Consider the following 18,761-nt stretch of genomic DNA (forward strand, 5'->3'; position numbering starts at 1 on the left):
TAATTATAAAAAATATTAATAAATTCAAACCACTTTTGCAAGAAGGAAGATGAGGTCTTTGAGGCTGGATAATGAAGCCTTGGTTTTCTTCAGCGTTTGCTTCGCGTAAGTGAATTTTCCTCTGTGACATCATATCCATAGTCCTGTAAATCGGATAATGATGTGTTGCATGACAGTGCTTGTAGCATTGTTGTCTGAGTGTTCAATGGAGCGTTGTTGCACACCACAGACAGGTCTTCCAGCAGCTTAATGTGATATTCTATTTCAAAAAAATAAATAATAAACAAAAATAAGAAAATGACAAGGATGACAGTTCATAAATTTTTCAATATAAAACTTGAAAAATAAAAATCAAACCGTTCAAAGACTTCAGTAAATCGTTAATAACAGAAGATGATTGTCTATAGTTGTAAAAAGATAGATGAGCAATGAATCAACGTCATCTCCACCCATTCGTTTTATTTCGTTCCAAAGAGTTTTGGATCTTGAATTAAGAGTTGATTGAGGTTTTGAAAAGACATTTTTATTTTGAATGTAATTTAATTATGGTTTGATGATATTGGAAATTGATATGCTGTTGTTTTAATAAATAATACTTTTTATAATTTTTTTTTGGTTTTGTATTTATTTATAGAAAAATTGACAAATAAAATATTCAAAGAGCTTCCAAAATGAATTATTATTATTCAAAATTATCCTTCTAAAATTTGCTTACAAGTCAAAACTGACATGAATCTTATTTCGTTTTCCACATCATTTGAGAATGAAAATATCAAACAATGAAAATAAATATAAATTTTTTAAAATTGTTAAAAATATCATTTATAAAACAAAAAACAGCATTTCTGTCTCAATCAAAATTTAATGAACATAATTGTTATTTTTGTGTTTATATTAAAAATGACTTAAATCAAAATAGGATTTTTTTATAATTATTGTTTTTGGTAAATGATAAGTTTTTGCAAAAAAATTTTATTTCAATAGTGACAAATAATAAACAATGAAAATTTATTGCATCGATTGAAATTTATAAAATAAGATTGTTTTTAAAAAAATGTTTCTGATAATATTCATTCTGAAAATTGTTCGATTTGATCTTATTGATCAATGAAAGATTTTAATTACACGGGAATTTGCAGAAATCGTTTTGCGTATATTTATCTCTTCTTTATATCATTTATTCCATTTAAAACTAAAAATTAATCAATTCTGCAAATTCCCGATCAACGAAAAATTAAAATTCGAAATGGGTTTATGGAAAAATTTAAAAATTTGATTTTTCTGAAAAGGAACTTTGTTTTTTGAAAGCAAAATTCAAATGTGATTCATGTCTTCTTTTATGCTTCTTCTTCCTCGTTGTTTTCAAGTATACTGTTCTTCATTTCCACCACAAAATTGGAATAAAAGCATTCATCATTTTAAACCTCTTAATTATCATAATTGTTATTACACCTACAATTATGACATCCTTCGTTTCCTTATCTTTCTTTCTTCTTCGCAAATTCCTTCTGCTCCGCAACACTCATCTCTTTCGACAAGCAAACACAAATTATCTTCTTTTCCATCATCTTCGCCTGCGCTATTATCTTCCCCGAATCCACTCATTCGTTGAATGATCGAGACGATGCTGCTTTCTCCTTCCTCTTCCTTCTCCTTCCCCTTCTCCACCACCTATCTTTCAACCAATCCCTTCTCCTCGTCATTCCCATCCATTACCACCACCTCTCATCTCCTTCAGCTTCTGGCAGATCTGATGCTTTCTTCTCAATCTGGCCAGCTCTTCTTCAGCATAGCCATGTTTGTGAAAGAAGTGTTGAGGGAAATGTGGATGAGAAGAGTGGTGAAGAGGATATTAAGGAGAAGATGGAAAGAGGGAGAAGGGAGGGAAGAGAGAGGAAGAGGAAGTTGGATGAAGAAAGAAGAGGAAATAATATGGAAGGAGGGCTGTATGGTGTTTGAATAGAAGAAGAAAATGAAGCTGAAGAGGATAATATGAGATTGGATGAAGGAAAAAGAGAAGAAGAATAAAAAGAATGAAAGATGAGAAGAGAAGAGAAAATCAAGGAAGAAGAAAAAGAAGAATCCAAAAGAAGTGAAGAAGAAAGGATTTGAAAAAGAGAGCAGTAGATAGAGAATGAAGGAACGAAGAGCGATGAGATGCCCACAGAAAAGGCAGTCATCGAGTATTGTATGCAAGTACTCACCAACATCGCGAGAATTCGAATAATAACAAATTCTACATTGATCCTGTGCTCCTTGGGCTGGTTGTGGAATTGATGAGGTTTGCCTCATCTATTTTTCTTTCTATTTATTTGATCAATTTAATTATATTCTTTTTGAACTTTCATTTACATATTCTTCAAATATTAATTATAATATGAATGACATTTCAAATGAAATGATCATCCCCTTCATTCAAAGTGATTCTGTGTCTGTTCTGCGAGTGATGGCGTTCCGCTTCTTTGTGAACTTCTCGTGCGGCAGCGAAGAAGACATCCAGGGTCTTCTGCTGCAGCCCTCTTTCTTCGACGTCTTCGCCTCCTACCTGTCCTCCTCCTCGTCCTGTCTGCGCCACGAGGCAGCGCTCGCCTGCAACATCAGCGCCGGCACCTCCTCCCAGGCATGCACCCTCCTCCGGCCGAGGTGTCTTCGCCCTCTGCCACATCGCCCAGGCAGACACACACAGCGCCCAGTGCCACGCGCTGAGGGCACTGAGGAACGTGGGGCTGCTGGGGAAGGAGGCTGCGGGGGTGATTGTGGAGGCAGGATGTATCGAGTGACGCAGATTTTGAAGAGAGGGAGGCATCGGAGTGTGGTGTGCGAGGCGATGGATCTGCTGTGGGTGCTGCTGGGGCAGTGTGAAAAGAAGGATAATGAAGAAGAGGAAGAAAAAGGAAAAGAAGAAGAAGGACGAGAAGAAGAAGAAGTCAGAGGAAGAGAAGGAAGAGGGATTGCTGATCGGGGAGAGTATGTGAAGAAAAGAGGAAGAGGAGGAGGAGGAGGAAGAAGAAGAAGAAGAAGCATAAGAAGATAATGTTAATGAAGAAGGATCCACAATATTTGTCTTTGGAGGGCATAAAGGTGATAAAAATTGGCTTCGCTACTGTTTGAGAGAAAGTAATAGAATGTTGGGTATTTCTTTTTCATTTTGTTTGCTTGTTGGTTTGTTGAGAGAAAAAAAGAAAGAAAAAGAAATGAAAGAGAAAGAGGAAGAGCTGGACGAGTTGAAAGAAGCGATGGATGATGAAAGAGACAGGAAAAACGGTTTGCATTTCTTTTGATGAACACGTAGATTGCAATGAGAAGCTACAAAGCTAAAGCGATGGTAATGAGGAGTGGAAGCGGTATCACAGAGAATTCAATGAGAAGGAGAAATTGCTGAGCAAAGCAAAAGAACTGATCTGGAGGCGCCGAATGTCCAGCAGCTGGAGTGTTATGCGGGGCGCGTTTCTCGAACAGCAGCAGCAGGAGAACAGGGCAGCCGAGATGTGGAAGTTGAAAAGAGTTAAGTCTCTGTTCTGCCAGTGGAGGAGGAGCATTCAGGAGCGAAAGGATAGAAAAACGCACAACATGCAAATTGTGGCGCTTTAGCAGCGGCTGGCGGACATCCGGCTGGTGCGTTGGGTGTTCTTTGCGTGGCATTCCGCACACAAAGAGGAGCGAGGTGTGCTTGCGGTGGAAGGCAGCAGAGCAGAAGAAAGAGAGGCTGGCACCACGCAACTTCTTTTTCCGGTCGCGTGTTTCGTATCTGGAGAAAGAAAAGACTCGCGCTGAAGGGATCAAAGAAGAGCTGTCGCGGCTGACGTCGGCGATGGCGGAGGTGAACATTGCAGCGTCACCCAGAAGCCAAAGCACGAATGCCCAGGAGCCTTTCGCTGGGGTACCATTTGCAGAGGAGAAGGGAAGCAGCTGGATGCTGAGCCACTTGCGGAGGAGGATACGATTCACTCCGGACATTCACTGCGAATAACACAGTGAGAACGAACATGCCTCAGAGCGCTTCTCACCCCACAACACTGCAAACTCCCTCCGCTTCGCCCAGTTTTGCTGCAGCTCAGACGCTGTCGCTGTTCCAGCAGCAGAGCTGCAACAGCGCTCTTGTCGACCAGATACGCAGCCTGGCCGCAGAAAATGCGTCTCTTATTCTGTTGCTGAAGGAATGCGATGAGCACATAGCAGATCTTGATAGGGCGCTGGCAGAGGTGCTGGTGAAGCAGGAGTCGCTGCAGGCACAGGCTGCTGAAGCGAAGGCAGATATCAAGCGCTTCGAGCAGATCAAAACAGAACTGGAAGAGCAAGCGGCGTCGCTTATGTCGAGCCAGTCGGAGGAGCAAGTGGAATGGCTGATGGCGAAGCAGAAGGTGGAGAAAGAAGTGGAGGAGCTTAGAGAAAAAGCAGAGCAGGCAGAAGAATTGAAGCTGAAAGCGTAAGAAAGAGAGGCGCAGTTGAGTGAAGCGAGAGACAAAGATGCCGTTGAGACAGCACAGCGGATGAAGGAGACGACAGAACTGGCAGCGCAGCAGAGGGTGATGTTGCAGGAGAAAGAGGCGCAGGATGCTGAGCTGAAAAGGGAGAAAGAAGAGCTGGAAAAATTGCTGGAAGACAAAGACACGACAGTGCGTGCGACGATCGAAGGGACGAAGGAGCATGAAGAGCAGATGCCTGCATTCCGAAGCAAGATTGAGAAGCTGAACGAGGCGAATGCGGAGCTGAAGCGCCGGATTTCGGATGCAGTAGATCTGAATGCGGAGAAGGAGCGATGCTGCTGCAGCTGAACTACGAAGTAGAGCTGCTGCGGAAAAAGAGAGTCTGAAAGTGGAGAAGTTCATTTCTTCTGTTGCCTCGCATGCGCGTGTGGCGTCGGTGAAGCAGGACAGAAAGATGGAAGAACAAGAAAACAGAGAGGAAGAGAACAAGACAGAAGAAGTTGAGGGAGCAAACATGAAAACGAATGATCAGAACATCAGTGGAGACGAAATGGAAGCAGAAGCAATCAACCCACAGCAGCAGTCGTCATCAACCAATTTGGCATCTTCTCTGCTTAATCCACTTTCAACTGTTAATTTAGCAACAACTTCTTCCTCATCAACACTGTCATCTTCATTATCATCTTCATCATTGTCATCATCATCTTCTTTTTCTTCTGACTTTGAGGAATCCTCTTCATACGCAGCCTCTGTATCCAGCGATAATCTGTCAAAAAGCGCAGCCGGTAGTCCAGAGACCGAACAGAGCTCGTCTTCGAGTGTACTGACGTCAGAGCCAGACTCCATCAACATGTTCCGCTTTGCGATCGGAGGTTCTCTCTTCTGTGCAGCTGCGGGCGGATCAGCGAGACGGAGGCAGTGCTGCGTTCAGTGGTGTTCCCTACGGCTGTGGTTGAGGCGGAGTAGGAAGCGGGGTAAGCGCAGAGTATGTTGTGGATCCGCAACTTCCCGCTGGCACAGGAGAGCGGGATGTGCGGCAGCTGTTTGGGGAGCTTGGGCAGCCGGATTATGTGGCAGTGAACCAGAAGAAGTGATATGCGTTTGTGGCGTTCTTCACGACAGAGGAGGCAGTCTGTGCAAAGCTGACAGTGGAGGCAGCACTGAAGGAGATGAAGGAGATAAAAGGATATAAGGAAAAGGAAAAGGAAGAGATAGGGAAGGTGAAGAGAAGGAAAAGGTGATTGAAAAAGGCAAACAAGAAATAGAAAAACAGTGCTGTATGCATATTGGATATGCGAAAAAGACTATTCCATTGTATCACCATAGTAACAACTCAGCAAGAAAAAGAAGAAAATGAACAAAGTCAAAAATGAGGAAAAGGATGAAAAGGAAGACAACCATAATCACACAATGAAAGAAGGGATCTTTTCATTGAATCAGAACAAGAACGCTATTTTTCCTACAGCTCCTCTTGAAAATGTTGATTTGGAACATGTGATTGAAAAGATGGCGATGTATGTTGTGGTGAAAGGAAAAGGATTTGAAACAAAGATGCGGGAAGAGAAGAAGCAGTTCCCGTTGTTCAGTTTCCTGCGTGAAGGTGGAGAAGGGAACGAGTACTACAAATGGCGTGTTTTCTGTGCACTGAACGGGATTTCGGAGGAAGAAAGCGACAAAAGAGTGATCCGATATGCACAGGGGAAGAGATGGGATGTTCCTGAGTGCTTCCTCGGAGCCAGACACCCAATAATAAGCAAAATTGTTCGTCCAGATGAAGAGGAAGAAAAATGTGCTGATGGAAAGGAAGAGGCAGAAAAGGGAATAAGAACACAAAATGATGGTGATTGCAATCGAAAACAGTCGAATTTGAAGATTGGTGATTCATCATCTTTATCAAAGTCTTCTTCTTCTTCTTCTCTTTCTTCTTCTCTTTCTTCTTCTTCTGCTGCTACTCCTTCTGCGCATTCATCACATCTAACCACATTTTCACCTCTTTCTCAGTCTCAGTCATCTCACACATCACAATTACTTCAATCTCCTTCCAATTCAACCCCAACTGCACCAAACATTTCTTCCTCTTCCTCTTCTTCTTCCACAGCACCCCTTCCTCCATCTCCACTTCAAACTCCTCTTCTTCACCTTCATCTCGTCCCCGTGTCCCTCCTCGTGTTTCCATGAAGTCTCAATCATCGTCTGCCATCACTCACTCTGCTGCTTCTTCTGCTTCTTCTTCTCAAATTGCCAAGGAGGCAGCAGCTGCTAAGCATCCCTTGCAGACAAGCCAGAGCTTCTCATACATCTCTTCATCTCAACTGAGCAGAGGAAACAATTCCACTCAAGCACAATCACCACTTCATGAAACTGTCAAACAACCTTCTCCTTCTGTATCTCCTTCACCTTCGCATTCACCCTCTCCTTCATCCTCTCCTTCTTCTTCTCCTTCTCAGTCATCGCCATCTCCATCACCCTTGTTGCAGTCTGCCCAACCTCAACTTCAACCATCTTCTTCTTATTCCTCCTCATCTTCCCCTCTTCCCTCTTCTTCTTTTTTCTCTTCATAGATAAACAACAAAAAATTGCCATTTTTATTTCATTCAACTTTCGTCAAATTCAGTTCCAATCTTCTTCTTTTATTTTCTTTTCGGAAGCACAAAACGTATGTTTATTTTATCACAGAATATTAGCAGAAATTATATAGCATAGCAAGCGATGTTATTTGTCATTTTGTTAAAAATTTAATTTTATGAAGAAATGTGATATTTATTAAATTACTATTGTTTTAATTTATTTCAGGTGTTTTTTTTTCTGAAAAGAATGAATTTACCATTATAATTGTTCTTACAAATATTTTTTAATATAATTTTTCATGTTTAGCACTTCCAAAGTGCATTATAGTTTCGACAGAAAAGTAATTAAACGTGAAGTCGCTCATATTTCAGGCATATTTAAAATGCCATATGAAAGAGCTTTGTACATTCTTCGAGCTTTTATGCTTGAAGACTCTTTCGGATCGCAGCCAACGATTTTATCAAATCGTGTTTACGTTTGTATATTTTTAATTTGCTTTTTTATGTTTATTTTAATTATTAATTTTTGTTTTTTAATTTTTAAAACAACAATTTATATTTTCACATAAAAATAATAACAACATGTTTATCAACAAGCGACTGTTATTCAAAAGTCAGTGATGTGCAACATTTAGCAAATTCTGCTCTTTTTTACCTCTCGTTAACTCCTCACAACAAGCACAGACACAATCTTCTCTTCAGCAGTTACAGCAACAACAGCAGCAGCAGCCACAACAACAACAGCAGCAGCAGCAGCCACAACAACAACAGCAGCAGCAGCCACAACAACAACAGACTATTCCAATGTCTTCTGCGCAGTCACCTTTTCAGACTCAACCTCAATATAAACCTCAACCTCAAAATCAAAATCAACCTCAATCTCTTCTTCATCCGCAGCAACAGCAACAAACTTCTATTTATGACTTCACAAAAATCAATACAGAAAAGGACGAAAAAGTTCATCCACAAATTCACATCATTTCGATAAATTTTGTATTTATTTTAAAGCTAATTCTTCATTTCAAATAAATACAAAAGAAGCAAAGAAAAACACAAAACATTCGACTTTTTCTTCAGTAATTACAAAACAAACAAAACAACAATATGCTTTATCATCATCTTTTTCTTCATTATCTGCAAAAGAAAATTCAAGATCCTGCGTTGTGATGCTTCTTTCTTCACAAAGAGGCTTGAAAAATAATGGCAGCGTGTGCTCTTTTCTGCCATTTGTCAATGCATGGCTTCTCTTGATGTTAAATTTATAGACATTTCGAAAATGAACAGTGTGCAAAAACATTCATGCAGCTGTTTCATCTTCTTCGAATCTCTTCGTTAAATTTTAATGTGTGGGATGGAGGTCAGATTAATAAATTTTACGACATTTATCTTGGAGGAAAGAATCAGCCAAAAGAACTGTCTGCTGTTTTTAAAATAAAGTTCTTTCCAAAAATTGTAATGAAATAAATGATATGTTTGCCATCATTTCACCAAATGTTGAAATGTGTGTTCATTGTCATGATCGCTCCATTTCAAGAATGAGCCATAAGTTTTTTGTTACAATTAGAGGATCAGATGTTGTTTCTGGTCTTCAAGATTTAATAACTTGTAATTTTTTTAGTTGAGAAGAGAGAAGGAGAGTGTGTATCATGTCACAAAGATAGACAATTTTTGAAATATGTTCGTTTTTGTATTTTCCTAAAGTGTTTAGTGTTTTATTCAACGTTGGTGATTTTTTTCTGTAATTGCTCCTCCTCTTTCTATTCATTTGGGTGATTTTTTTGATATCATAAAAAAGATCAAAAATCGAAAAAATAAAATTTATAGAGGTATTTATTGATCAATAAATTAAATTGATTTATTTCAAGTATTAAGCTTTTATTTCTGTAATATGTATTTGTTTTATTATTATATGCAAAAAACATACCTTTTTAATGTTTTTGGTGAAAAAGAATTTTTGATCAAGTTTTATAAAAAATTGAAAAATCAATCTTTAAAAGGAAAATAGATATTTCATAATTGGCAAAACAAAATATTGCAAAGAAAAAGTTTACAAAGAAGAATTTTAAAGAAAAAAAGAAACAAAATTGTTAATTTTTATTGATCAAAAATGTTAATTTTTCTTTTTTTTCCCCTACCTTTGTATAGCCAACAAATCTCCATTCCTTTTATTCGATTCATCGGATTCATCAAACGTTAAACGAAATCGTGGAAAATTAGAAAAGCTGAGTTCAATGGATGGATCCCCCTCATTGCCCAGAACAAAATCGTTGCAAATGGTGGAACTGATGCTGATGCCTGTGGCAGACCCCAACAGACCCCATGTGCCACCATCGAGTATGCCCTCAACTGCTTCATTTCCCTCCTCCAAGATGCCTCTCTCACACTCCTCAGCTCAATATTTGTTCCTCTTCAAACACTCACTTTCAGCGCGGTTGACACCACAATCACAGGCGATGATGAAATTTATCTGATTTCTAATAATTTCCTTCCATTTATTTTGTATATATTCCATGTAATATCAATATTCATGAACTTTCATCGCATTTTCATTTGAGGAATATATCTTTGCTTTTCTTTCATAGATCCGAAAATCAGCTCACATAGAAATATTTCTTTTCCGCTTTCTTATCTAATTTCGCTTCTTCATCAAATGCAAATTTCGCTTGTTGCTAAATGGAATCATCCGTTTTCCTTTCTTCAATCATATTTGGTAATTTTCTTCAAAAACATTTATTTCCTCAACATTCCGATTTCAACATGCTTGTATCCGATTCACTTAACTGCCTTTTCCAAATTCTCTTTAAATAAGCCTTTTCCTCTGAATCAATTTCCCTCATCCTTTCATTTCCTGCAATTCACGTGGTTTTGATGTTGTGAAATCAATTGAAGGTTATTTTTGGAACTCGTTCATACCAAATATCATTTTTGCCCTGCTCCTTCTGTTTTCTGTGAATTCTTTCAATCTTAAAACGAAATGGCCAAAATAGAATTTCTTGTAGATTGCATGCCTTTTGATCAGCTTTTCTCGATAGGATTTAGAATCATTTCCGTTGCTGTGTTAGGTTGGTTGAAATTCTATGTCTGAATAAATATTTCTTTCGTCTTTCTGAGTAGGAATGAAAGACGAGGCCTGATGATGAATTTGACGGGAGCTGAATGAAAGAGAAGGAGCAGAAGATAACGATGGTGAAAGAGAAGACGAAGAAGTTACGGAAGGCAGGGATAGCGGAGAAAGAGAACCAGGATCAGCAAGACTAGCAGAAGATAGAAGTTTAGCTTGGGACTGCAGTGAAGGAGATAAAGATGTTCTGAGAGAAAAAGAAGATTGCTGTTGGATGTTCATAAACAAGGAAGAATTGACAAGTGATGAAGTTCAGTGAGAAAGAGGATGAAGAGCAATGTTTGAATTTGCGTCAAATTCTGCAGTTGAATCAAAAGGCGCAACCAAATTGAGGGCAGGGTATTTCTGCATCAGATTCATCACCATTGAATTCTGCGATGTGAAGAAAGATTCCAACTTTGAGAAACACAACGTATCTCTTTTCCCAGGCACACTGCTCAGACTGAATGTTCTTGTCCCTTTCTCCTTCTGAAACAGCAGAGGTGATCCTTTCCCTGCTCCTTTCCTTCCCTTTCTGTGTGTCACCTCTGCTTCCTCTTTGTGTGTCCACCAGCCCCTCCACTTCATCCTCCTTCCTCTTCTCAGCTCCGCCCGGCTTTGCCACAGCCCACTCTTCAGCGCACTCATCAGATCCAACCGCGTTCTTGTCTGCCTCGCGTCGACTGCTGCATACACAGGCTCTTTTCGCATCTTCCACACAAATTGCCCATTTTCCTCGCTTTTGATACGCACATAACGGTAGGGCACATCCAGTTCATCGCTCAAATCTTCCAGGTCAGAATTTGCGAGGTCATTCAGCATGCAGTCCAATTTCCGCTCTCTTGTCAAAATTGGCGTTTGACTTTCTTTCGCCTCTTGCTGCACATCGCTTGTCATTTTGCTCTCTTTCTGGTTGGTTGGCGTGCCTGTCTCAAGGTGTGGTTGTAGTATTCCTTGGATGCTGCTAAACAGATTCTTCTCTTTTACTTCTTTCTCCATTTTCCTGCGCTCCCGCTCTTCTTTCTTCTTTTGTATTTCCTTCAGTTTCATCAGTCGAAGCAGTTTTTCTCTGATCATCAGATTCCAATGAACAAAATATGATCTTCGCTTCTTCATCGTCTTCCTTCCCTTTCTCATTCTGAAATTCATCTTGCATCACCCTTGTCACTTCTTTGTTCAAATCCTTCATTCCTCATCACAGCCAACGTCACCCCTTCTCCTCCACCGCCAACAACTGTTGATGGAAGCGTTATTGGTGCACCAACAGCTCCTCTCCCCATCTCCATCTCTTGGCTGTACACAATCAACGCTCTCCTCCAACTCCTCTTCATCCACCGTCCATTCGCTTCCCTCGTGTAAAGTGAATCGTTCCAAAGTCACCTCCTCCGGAAGAATATTGTTTAGGCTGTGGAGAATGTGATAGCGTTGGAGACGGAATTGTTGTTCTGTTACTGCTGCTGCTTCTGTTTTTGCTTGGATTGTTATGAAAAAGGCTCTGGTTTTGGCTCATCTGAATGCGTTTCGTCTTTTTGCCGTTTCTTATTGATTCTTTTGCGTTTGTATTCTTTTCTGCTTCTTTTTATTGTCTTTGCTTTTGAAGCAGCTTCTTTGGGGATGTTCATTGAATCCTCCAAAATTGCTTTTTGATTTTCTTCTTTTCCTTCATCTGTATTGCCTTCAACTTCTTCCCTGTTTCCATTTCCATTTCCAGAATTTGTTGCTTCTTTCTCTTCTTTCTCACATTCTTTATCATCTCCTTCATTTTTTGCAGCATTCCCACTCATTCCTGATCTTTTTATAGATTCATCAATCGGCGTCGGAGAAAGCAGCAAGTTTGGTCTGACCATCAAAAGCACTTCGTTCACAACAGAATCACGTTGATGCTCAAGCGCCTGATAATACCTTCGCATCAACCTCTGTTTCTCTCTCCGTTTGTACCTCTTCTCTCTTCTCTCTTCTTCATCACTGATGATGGAGCTGTCGTAAAGGCATTCGCTTTCTTCATTTTACTTCGGTTCCTTTAAAGAATTTCTTCTGATCAGTGAATAATTCTCGTTTTCTTTTGCTTTCACTTTATTTTCTTTTTCATCATCATTGTTATCTCCTTCATTAGCAGGCTTCAATACCTTCCTCAACTTAATTTGTCCTCTTATCCTTCGCTCTCTCTCTTCTCTCTCTTCCTCTTCTCCAGATTCTCCGCATATCGCTCCACCATCCGAAACTCTGCAAACAGCGGCAGCGCCTCAAACACATCTGGTGGGAAAACAAAATATTGCATTTTCCTTCTTCTTCCGAACTGCTGCCTCATCCTCCTTATCTGCTCTTCGCTTGTCAGAAATCTGTTTCTAGAAGAGCGAAGCAACGAGGAAGAAGAAGAGGAGGAGGAGAAAGAAGAGGAAGAAGAACAACGTGAAGCACCAGCAGCAGCAGCCACTTGTGCACAGCGGTTGAGATAGCGTCGGCGGAGGAGTGGATGCATTGCTCTTATGCGGCGAGCCATAGCAATTTCAGAACGATGAGGTGGTTTTGGATGGAGAGAGAGGTCAGTTACTGCTGGAGAAGATGAGGAAGATGAAGAGGAGGAAGAAGAAGTTGAATGAGATGATTGAGGAAGAGAAAGAAAAGATTCATTGGACAATGAAGAAGGAGATGTGCCTGTTCCTGTGCCAACACCAGCAATTGAATGTGTCAAAAAGGTTTGTGTTGAATTTTGATTGCTTTTTCTCTGTCTTTGTCTTCGAGGCACATAAGATGGATTCTGCAGAGTTGCTTCTTGTGGCGGAAGGTTCACAGGAAGATGCAGACGCGGCGCATGTATTCTTTTGAATTCTTCGATGATTTCATCAATTTCTGCTTTTTCTGCTATTTCTTGTGATGAATTCACTTCTGACTGTACGGATGAAGAGGAAGATGAAGAAAAATATGATGATGATGATGATTTCCGTATTGATGTCAATGATAACGCTTATTTCTATGACTATGCCTGTTCTACTTCATTTGTCTGTTTCTATCTCATAAACATTCGCACACCGGAAACACACATTCTTCTGTCAAATCGTCTGTCATTGGAATAATCTGAAACCAAATGCCGAAGGCTCTCGTTTTCGCTGATTGGAGCTAAGGAGTGGCAGAAGCGATGATTTGATGCAAGAACAGCTTCAGAACAGAATTTGGCGTAGAAGAAGAGGCTGAAGAAGAAAGTGTTGATATTTCATCTGCATTGCTCCACATCTCTTTGTCTTCATCTTCAGTCTTTTCAATTTCTCTTCCTTCTTTTTCACTTTTTCTCTCTCCTTCTCTCTTCCTCCTTCTTTCTCTAAATAACCTCCATTTCATTAATGAATATCTTATATGGGAACAATAATTTCTTCAACTCATCATCCGACGCTGCTGTTAGCTATATAAAATAAATGATACAAAAGACTCCATTTTTCTGTCTATTGTCTTTTTGTTAATAAATACCTGTGCTTGAAACGCCCAGCAGCGGTGGTGCAAAGTTTGGAGAGAGGAAGGAAGAGACGACGTTATTGATTAAGGAATGCGCTTCAGGCGTGAAAACATATGAATACGATGGGAAGAATTGAGCGATCAGTTCATTGATGTTCTTTTGGTGGAAGGAGGTTCTTGTAAAAAAGAAGAACGTTGGGATGAGTTGGAAGATGTTGAAGATCTGCAAAAATCCACATATTGATGGCTCGTGGTAGCTCTGTTTGTGCTTGTGATGTTTCACAAAAAAGATGTTCTATCTATTGGAGGATATTTGAGGAAAGGGAGCTTTTGGTGGAAGCTGAAATCATTTTTGAGGCAAAGTGAGAAAGAAGAGAGGAGGAGAAGGAGATCTGTGGTGTTTGAATGAAGTGTCATTCACAGAAGATAAGGAGTGACATTGAAAGAGGAGAACTTTTATTGGAAAGAGGAGATAATTCCTGCTTTTGAGAAGCGCACATGACTTACTCGATCATGGAAACAACAAAGCTGCTTGTGTATGACTGATTTGAGAAGGAAGAAGAAGAAGAAGGCATTGATGACGAAGAGAAGAAATGTTTAGTGGTCTGTGAGAAGAGGAAGTCTGGTTTCATGTGGAATGAACAGTCAGCTGCAACACAATGACAATAGTAGAAGCCAAATGCGCAGAAGAGGGTTCCCGGTTCAGTCTTTTTCATCAGCTCTGACTCCAATGATGATAGAAATGATGTGAAGCGGTTGTGGTTTAGACACAGTGCTCAAACTTAGAAAAAAGAAGCTGTATAAAAAAACATGAAAAGGGATAGTTCATCGTTTACGTATCAATTAATAGAAAAAAATTAAAATAAGAGTTTGAAAAAACTAAAAATAGAAAAACAAGAAATATGATAAAAACAATAATAACAATAAGATAAAAAATTTCAAACCTTATTAAATGATGAATTGCTCTTTCATCGTATCTTGTACAGAGCTTATTAGCAATTGTTTGAATGAGTCCAATCTGACTGGAAAGATTGAATGAATCGGTGATTTTCATGCAGAGGTGACACAAACAAAAAAATCGATGAAGATTGAAAATAAGCACATTCACAAAATGGACGTTGCTGTCAACACACATAAAAAAAGATGAAGTTCATAATGAATGATGGAAAAAAGTTCTGAAAATTTCAAAAATTGAAAAAAATATATTTAAAAATAAATACATAATAATTCTTTGTTATAATAAAAGGAAAATTTCAACTCACACCTCATCGCTTCATATCTTCTCCATTGCAAAAGCAGATCCGTCTGGAACTCTTTTCTTTTCTCTCGCTGAGTTAAGAATCTCCTCAACCTCCTTCACCATCTCCGCTTTCCTGACTTATCTCTTCTTCGAGAAATCTGGCAACATTGAATGGAAAAACTCAATTTCCGCGATTATTGCTGTATTCACTTGCTGTTCTTGCAAAGCTTGCTGCTCTGCGCTCGCTCAACTTCGACTCTTCTCCAAACTCCTCCAATGATATAAATTATGTCTTTTTTCGATCGCAATCTTCTTTGGCCGTATGACATTCTTTTTTTGTCAGCGTTTCTGCCCCATTTGACACAAACAGCGAAGAATCCAACGCAGACAAATTGATCCCACTGATGTTTCCATTTCCCCCTCTTCCTTTGCTGCTTCTTCCACATTCATCAGTAACTGGTCTGCGTGTTGTGACTCAAATATAACCTCACGAAGCTTACACATTCTCTTCTGTTGTATCCTCCCAGGCTGCGCGGATAACAGTGCAGGTTTAAGAACTTTGCAAGGTGGTCCGCACCTAAAATGAGCAGGTCGTTCGTCGCCCACTTCTCATCGACAGAGAGTCTGCCGTCATAAACAATCCAGTTCTCGTTTAGCACATAGAAGAGGTTCGTGTCCACGTACCGCACCGCACACAAAATATACAGCGCGCAATCGCTGTTCACCTGAAGTATCCTCGTCGGCTTCTCCTGTCACAGCCCTGGAACAAATTCATAGCGTGCTGTGGATCGGACGAAGGCTGTGGGGCAAGCACAAGAGAAGAGAAATCGCAGTTAACATGCTGAGTATTCTTCGCATAAAGTGCATATGGAAGATGTTGACCTTCTCCTCTTTGTCATCTGCCTCGTCCCGCTTGTCAAACATCCTTTAAACCACAGACACTCTTGACGCCATTCCTCTCCTCCTTTCCTCAGGACTCTTATTCCTTGTTCCTCATTCTTCTTCTCCTTCAGGAGCGATTGCAGATGGCAGATCTTGTCCAAGTTTTTGTTCTTTGTTTCCTCAAATCGCATCTACTTCAGCTGAATAAGATTTGTGACTGGAATTAATGATAAATCCTTTTGCTTCATCCTTCCATTTAGACTCCTCAACCATCTGTGCCTTTGTGAAATTTTTTCTGTTTCTTTTTCTTTTTCTTTTCTTTTTCTTTTTTTCTGCCCCTCTTTTTCGTTCTCAATCTCTTTTTCTGTTGCTCCTTCCACTTCCTCGTTTTCCCAAACCTGTTCCATTGCCTTCCTCTTGCCCCTCTTCTTTCCTTTCTTCAGGACCCTCAGAGCATGAATCTCTGGAAGAACCTGTTTCAAACATAATATCAAATTCACGAGTTCCGATGAACTGCTGTTCGATTAGCTCGTGTCTTTGGTTTTGATCTATTCAAGCAGCTCCATCTTCCGCTCATCTCCTGTTGAGAAGATGATAACACTATTATGCAACAAATGAAACTTATACAAAAAAGACATTATTACAACCATGACGAAAATTGCGGGAAAAATTAAAAATAATAAATCGAAAGGAAAAAGAAGAATACGAAGATGACGCTTGCGAAGATTATTGGCAATTCAATTGTAATACCTAAATATTAAATTACAAAGGCAATTATCATCAACTGAACGAAATATTTGAAAATTGATTTATCTTATATTTTTTCAAAAAAATTTATTAATTGAAAAGATCATGGCGTTTTTGGCATTTCAAATTTTTGCTCAAAACATCATTATATTAAACTATCAGCTCATTAAGCATAGAATATGCGACTTTCAATGTTGACCAAAATGCACAAATAATTTGGTTTTTTAAGATCATTAATTTTGAATATTCTATTTAATTTTATTTTTTTTTGTTTTTTTTATTTATTTTTAATTATTTAATAATTAACTTTTTGTTATTTTTATCGAATGATTCAAATGAATTTCTTTTTTCTATTTCTTTTTTTTTTTTTATTAATTTTTGTTACAAAAACTGAAGTGAGAAAAAACAAGCATTAGCAAAAAATTTGAAGTGTGAAATATGTCACATGACTTTATTATAAAAAAGAAAGTTAAGGTTTCCAATTTTCTTGTGACATTAAAATCCAGTATTCCTCCCATTTGTCTGGAATTATTTCTGACACGCTATTATCATTGCACTCCAAAAAATTGAAGAATATGACGGTCTATTCACATCCTTTTTGACAATCGCAATAAAATGACCTTGCTCGTATATTGCTGTTGAGTGAATTATGCAACCAACCAAATCATAAACGATAGATCGCTCAATATCCTTCAAAATCAGATCCCTTTCTTCCTTGAACTTAAATGGGTTTTTTATTTCCATGTCATTCGGTCCCGGTCCCTTTTCAACAAACACAATCGATTTTGGAGGTGCGACAACCCTGAAAGATTCATTGACATTATGATTAATTGTAAGAATATCTGGAAATGATACAAAACGCACGAAAGGAATACAGGGTTTGTCCGTTTCACACCTATTACACCTTCGATTTCGTTGTTCTGTGATAAGATTAATGTTTTTTAGTAATTTTTACAGGCCTCCGATAATGTCAGATCCATTTATTGTGAAATAATACCTCGTTTCACGATTCGAGACTAAGAAATTTTCACAATGAATGCATTTACGAACGTTTTGGCTGAAGATTGAAAACATATGATAGATTTTATTCTTTTTTTCAGACAACATATCCAACATTTGATCAAAAACATCAGTCAGTTTTTGTGCCACATTTCTTGGTCCTATTTTCAATTCGTAAAAGTTCCATATAGCTGTTCCATTCCAAACTTTGCTGTTCTTTTTTGACTTCCGGAGCATTTCGAATAATTGAATGAACTCTGCTTGTTCATCGTTCATCATTGCAACTTGATTGCTGTTAATGTCAAGTGCAGCGAAACATTGACAAACAGAAGATAATGAACAGACACTTCCTGTGTTCACAAGCCCTCTTTTCGACTCCAATTGTTGCAACACACATGAACGTGATTTCTCTTCGATTTCATCATCCAGTTTGAGTGTATATGAAAAAGGTTTTAATAGTTCGTTTGAATCTTTCTTTCTTTTTTCAATATTTTCTTCAGCTTCAAAATGAAAATTATTAAGATAATCAACTATTCTATCAATTGAAGAAGATGGAGAAATTGTCTTTTCTATTGGGACAGTTGGTGGTTGTGAGAAAGATGATTGTTCTGGAGCAAATGATGGAGAATTCTGCAGAGAGGACAAAGAAAAATTATGATATGCGTAAGATGTTGAATTTTTCGCGTTTAAAAACAGTAGTGATGATTGTGGTGAGTTTCCTGAAGGTGATGAAGAATTTGAATCAAAAGGAGAAGATGCTGTGAATGCTACTGAAGTTGGGGAAGAAGAGAACGCAAAAAGTGATTCTTGAATTACTGTTTGAGAGGTTCTTGTGGATTTTTCATTTTGGAATGGAGTCTTCATAGAACATTCTGATAAATGAAATGAACCGTCTTCAGTTGCTGAAAAGGGAGAGGAGGGAGGGAGGGAGATGAGGGAGATGAGGGAGATGAGGGAGGAAGAGGAAGAGGAAGAGGAAGAGGGAGAGGGAGAGGGAGAGGAAGAGGAAGAGGAAGAGGAAGAGGAAGAGGAAGAGGAAGAGGAAGAGGAAGAGGAAGAGGAAGAGGAAGAGGAAGAGGAAGAGGAAGAGGAAGAGGAAGAGGAGGGAGAGGAAGAGGAAGAAAAAGAGGAAGATGAAGAAGTGTGAGGCGGTTCAGAAGAAGAAGAGAAAAAAGATGAAGAAATAAGATCTTTTTGTGTGGATGGTAAAGTTTAGTGAAGTTACAATGAAGAAGAGGAAGGTGAAGGGGAACAAGAAGAGGAGGAGGAGGATACAGAAGAAGATGATGAAGTGATAAATGAATAATTAGTAATAGAATTAAAAGAAGGAGGAGGAGAAGAAGAAGAAGAGG

The 18,761-nt window shown here is 39.0% G+C and overlaps 7 protein-coding genes across 7 annotated transcripts; 3 read left to right on the forward strand and 4 right to left on the reverse strand.

The window, feature by feature from the left end:
* Positions 1–2,377: 2,377 nt before the first annotated feature.
* Positions 2,378–4,430, forward strand: MONOS_18434 (uncharacterized protein; the record flags this gene model as incomplete). Its single annotated transcript, XM_067871455.1, has 5 exons — positions 2,378–2,967; positions 3,173–3,264; positions 3,370–3,488; positions 3,656–3,880; positions 4,059–4,430. 5 exons carry the CDS (start codon positions 2,378–2,380, stop codon positions 4,428–4,430), a joined length of 1,398 nt encoding a protein of 465 aa, XP_067718596.1.
* A 60-nt stretch (positions 4,431–4,490) lies between these two features.
* On the forward strand, positions 4,491–4,775 carry MONOS_15174 (uncharacterized protein; the record flags this gene model as incomplete). Its single annotated transcript, XM_067868035.1, has 1 exon — positions 4,491–4,775. The coding sequence occupies one exon, from the start codon at positions 4,491–4,493 to the stop codon at positions 4,773–4,775; it is 285 nt and encodes a 94-aa protein (XP_067718597.1).
* A 1,062-nt stretch (positions 4,776–5,837) lies between these two features.
* MONOS_18435 (putative Surp module) lies at positions 5,838–6,988 on the forward strand (the record flags this gene model as incomplete). The annotated part of the gene is made up of 2 exons (XM_067871456.1): positions 5,838–6,148; positions 6,526–6,988. The coding sequence occupies 2 exons, from the start codon at positions 5,838–5,840 to the stop codon at positions 6,986–6,988; spliced, it is 774 nt and encodes a 257-aa protein (XP_067718598.1).
* A 3,379-nt stretch (positions 6,989–10,367) lies between these two features.
* Positions 10,368–11,171, reverse strand: MONOS_18436 (uncharacterized protein; the record flags this gene model as incomplete). Its single annotated transcript, XM_067871457.1, has 1 exon — positions 10,368–11,171. The coding sequence occupies one exon, from the start codon at positions 11,169–11,171 to the stop codon at positions 10,368–10,370; it is 804 nt and encodes a 267-aa protein (XP_067718599.1).
* A 404-nt stretch (positions 11,172–11,575) lies between these two features.
* Positions 11,576–12,004, reverse strand: MONOS_18437 (uncharacterized protein; the record flags this gene model as incomplete). The annotated part of the gene is made up of 1 exon (XM_067871458.1): positions 11,576–12,004. The coding sequence occupies one exon, from the start codon at positions 12,002–12,004 to the stop codon at positions 11,576–11,578; it is 429 nt and encodes a 142-aa protein (XP_067718600.1).
* Positions 12,005–12,243: 239 nt separating this feature from the next.
* On the reverse strand, positions 12,244–13,160 carry MONOS_18438 (uncharacterized protein; the record flags this gene model as incomplete). Its single annotated transcript, XM_067871459.1, has 2 exons — positions 12,244–12,984; positions 13,125–13,160. The coding sequence occupies 2 exons, from the start codon at positions 13,158–13,160 to the stop codon at positions 12,244–12,246; spliced, it is 777 nt and encodes a 258-aa protein (XP_067718601.1).
* A 2,117-nt stretch (positions 13,161–15,277) lies between these two features.
* MONOS_18439 (uncharacterized protein) lies at positions 15,278–16,149 on the reverse strand (the record flags this gene model as incomplete). The annotated part of the gene is made up of 3 exons (XM_067871460.1): positions 15,278–15,309; positions 15,420–15,530; positions 16,062–16,149. The coding sequence occupies 3 exons, from the start codon at positions 16,147–16,149 to the stop codon at positions 15,278–15,280; spliced, it is 231 nt and encodes a 76-aa protein (XP_067718602.1).
* Between the last annotated feature and the right edge of the window lie 2,612 nt (positions 16,150–18,761).

This window comes from Monocercomonoides exilis (assembly GCF_001643675.1).
Source record: "Monocercomonoides exilis strain PA203 chromosome Unknown scaffold81-49126, whole genome shotgun sequence".
Classification (NCBI taxonomy): Eukaryota; Preaxostyla; order Oxymonadida; family Polymastigidae; genus Monocercomonoides; species Monocercomonoides exilis.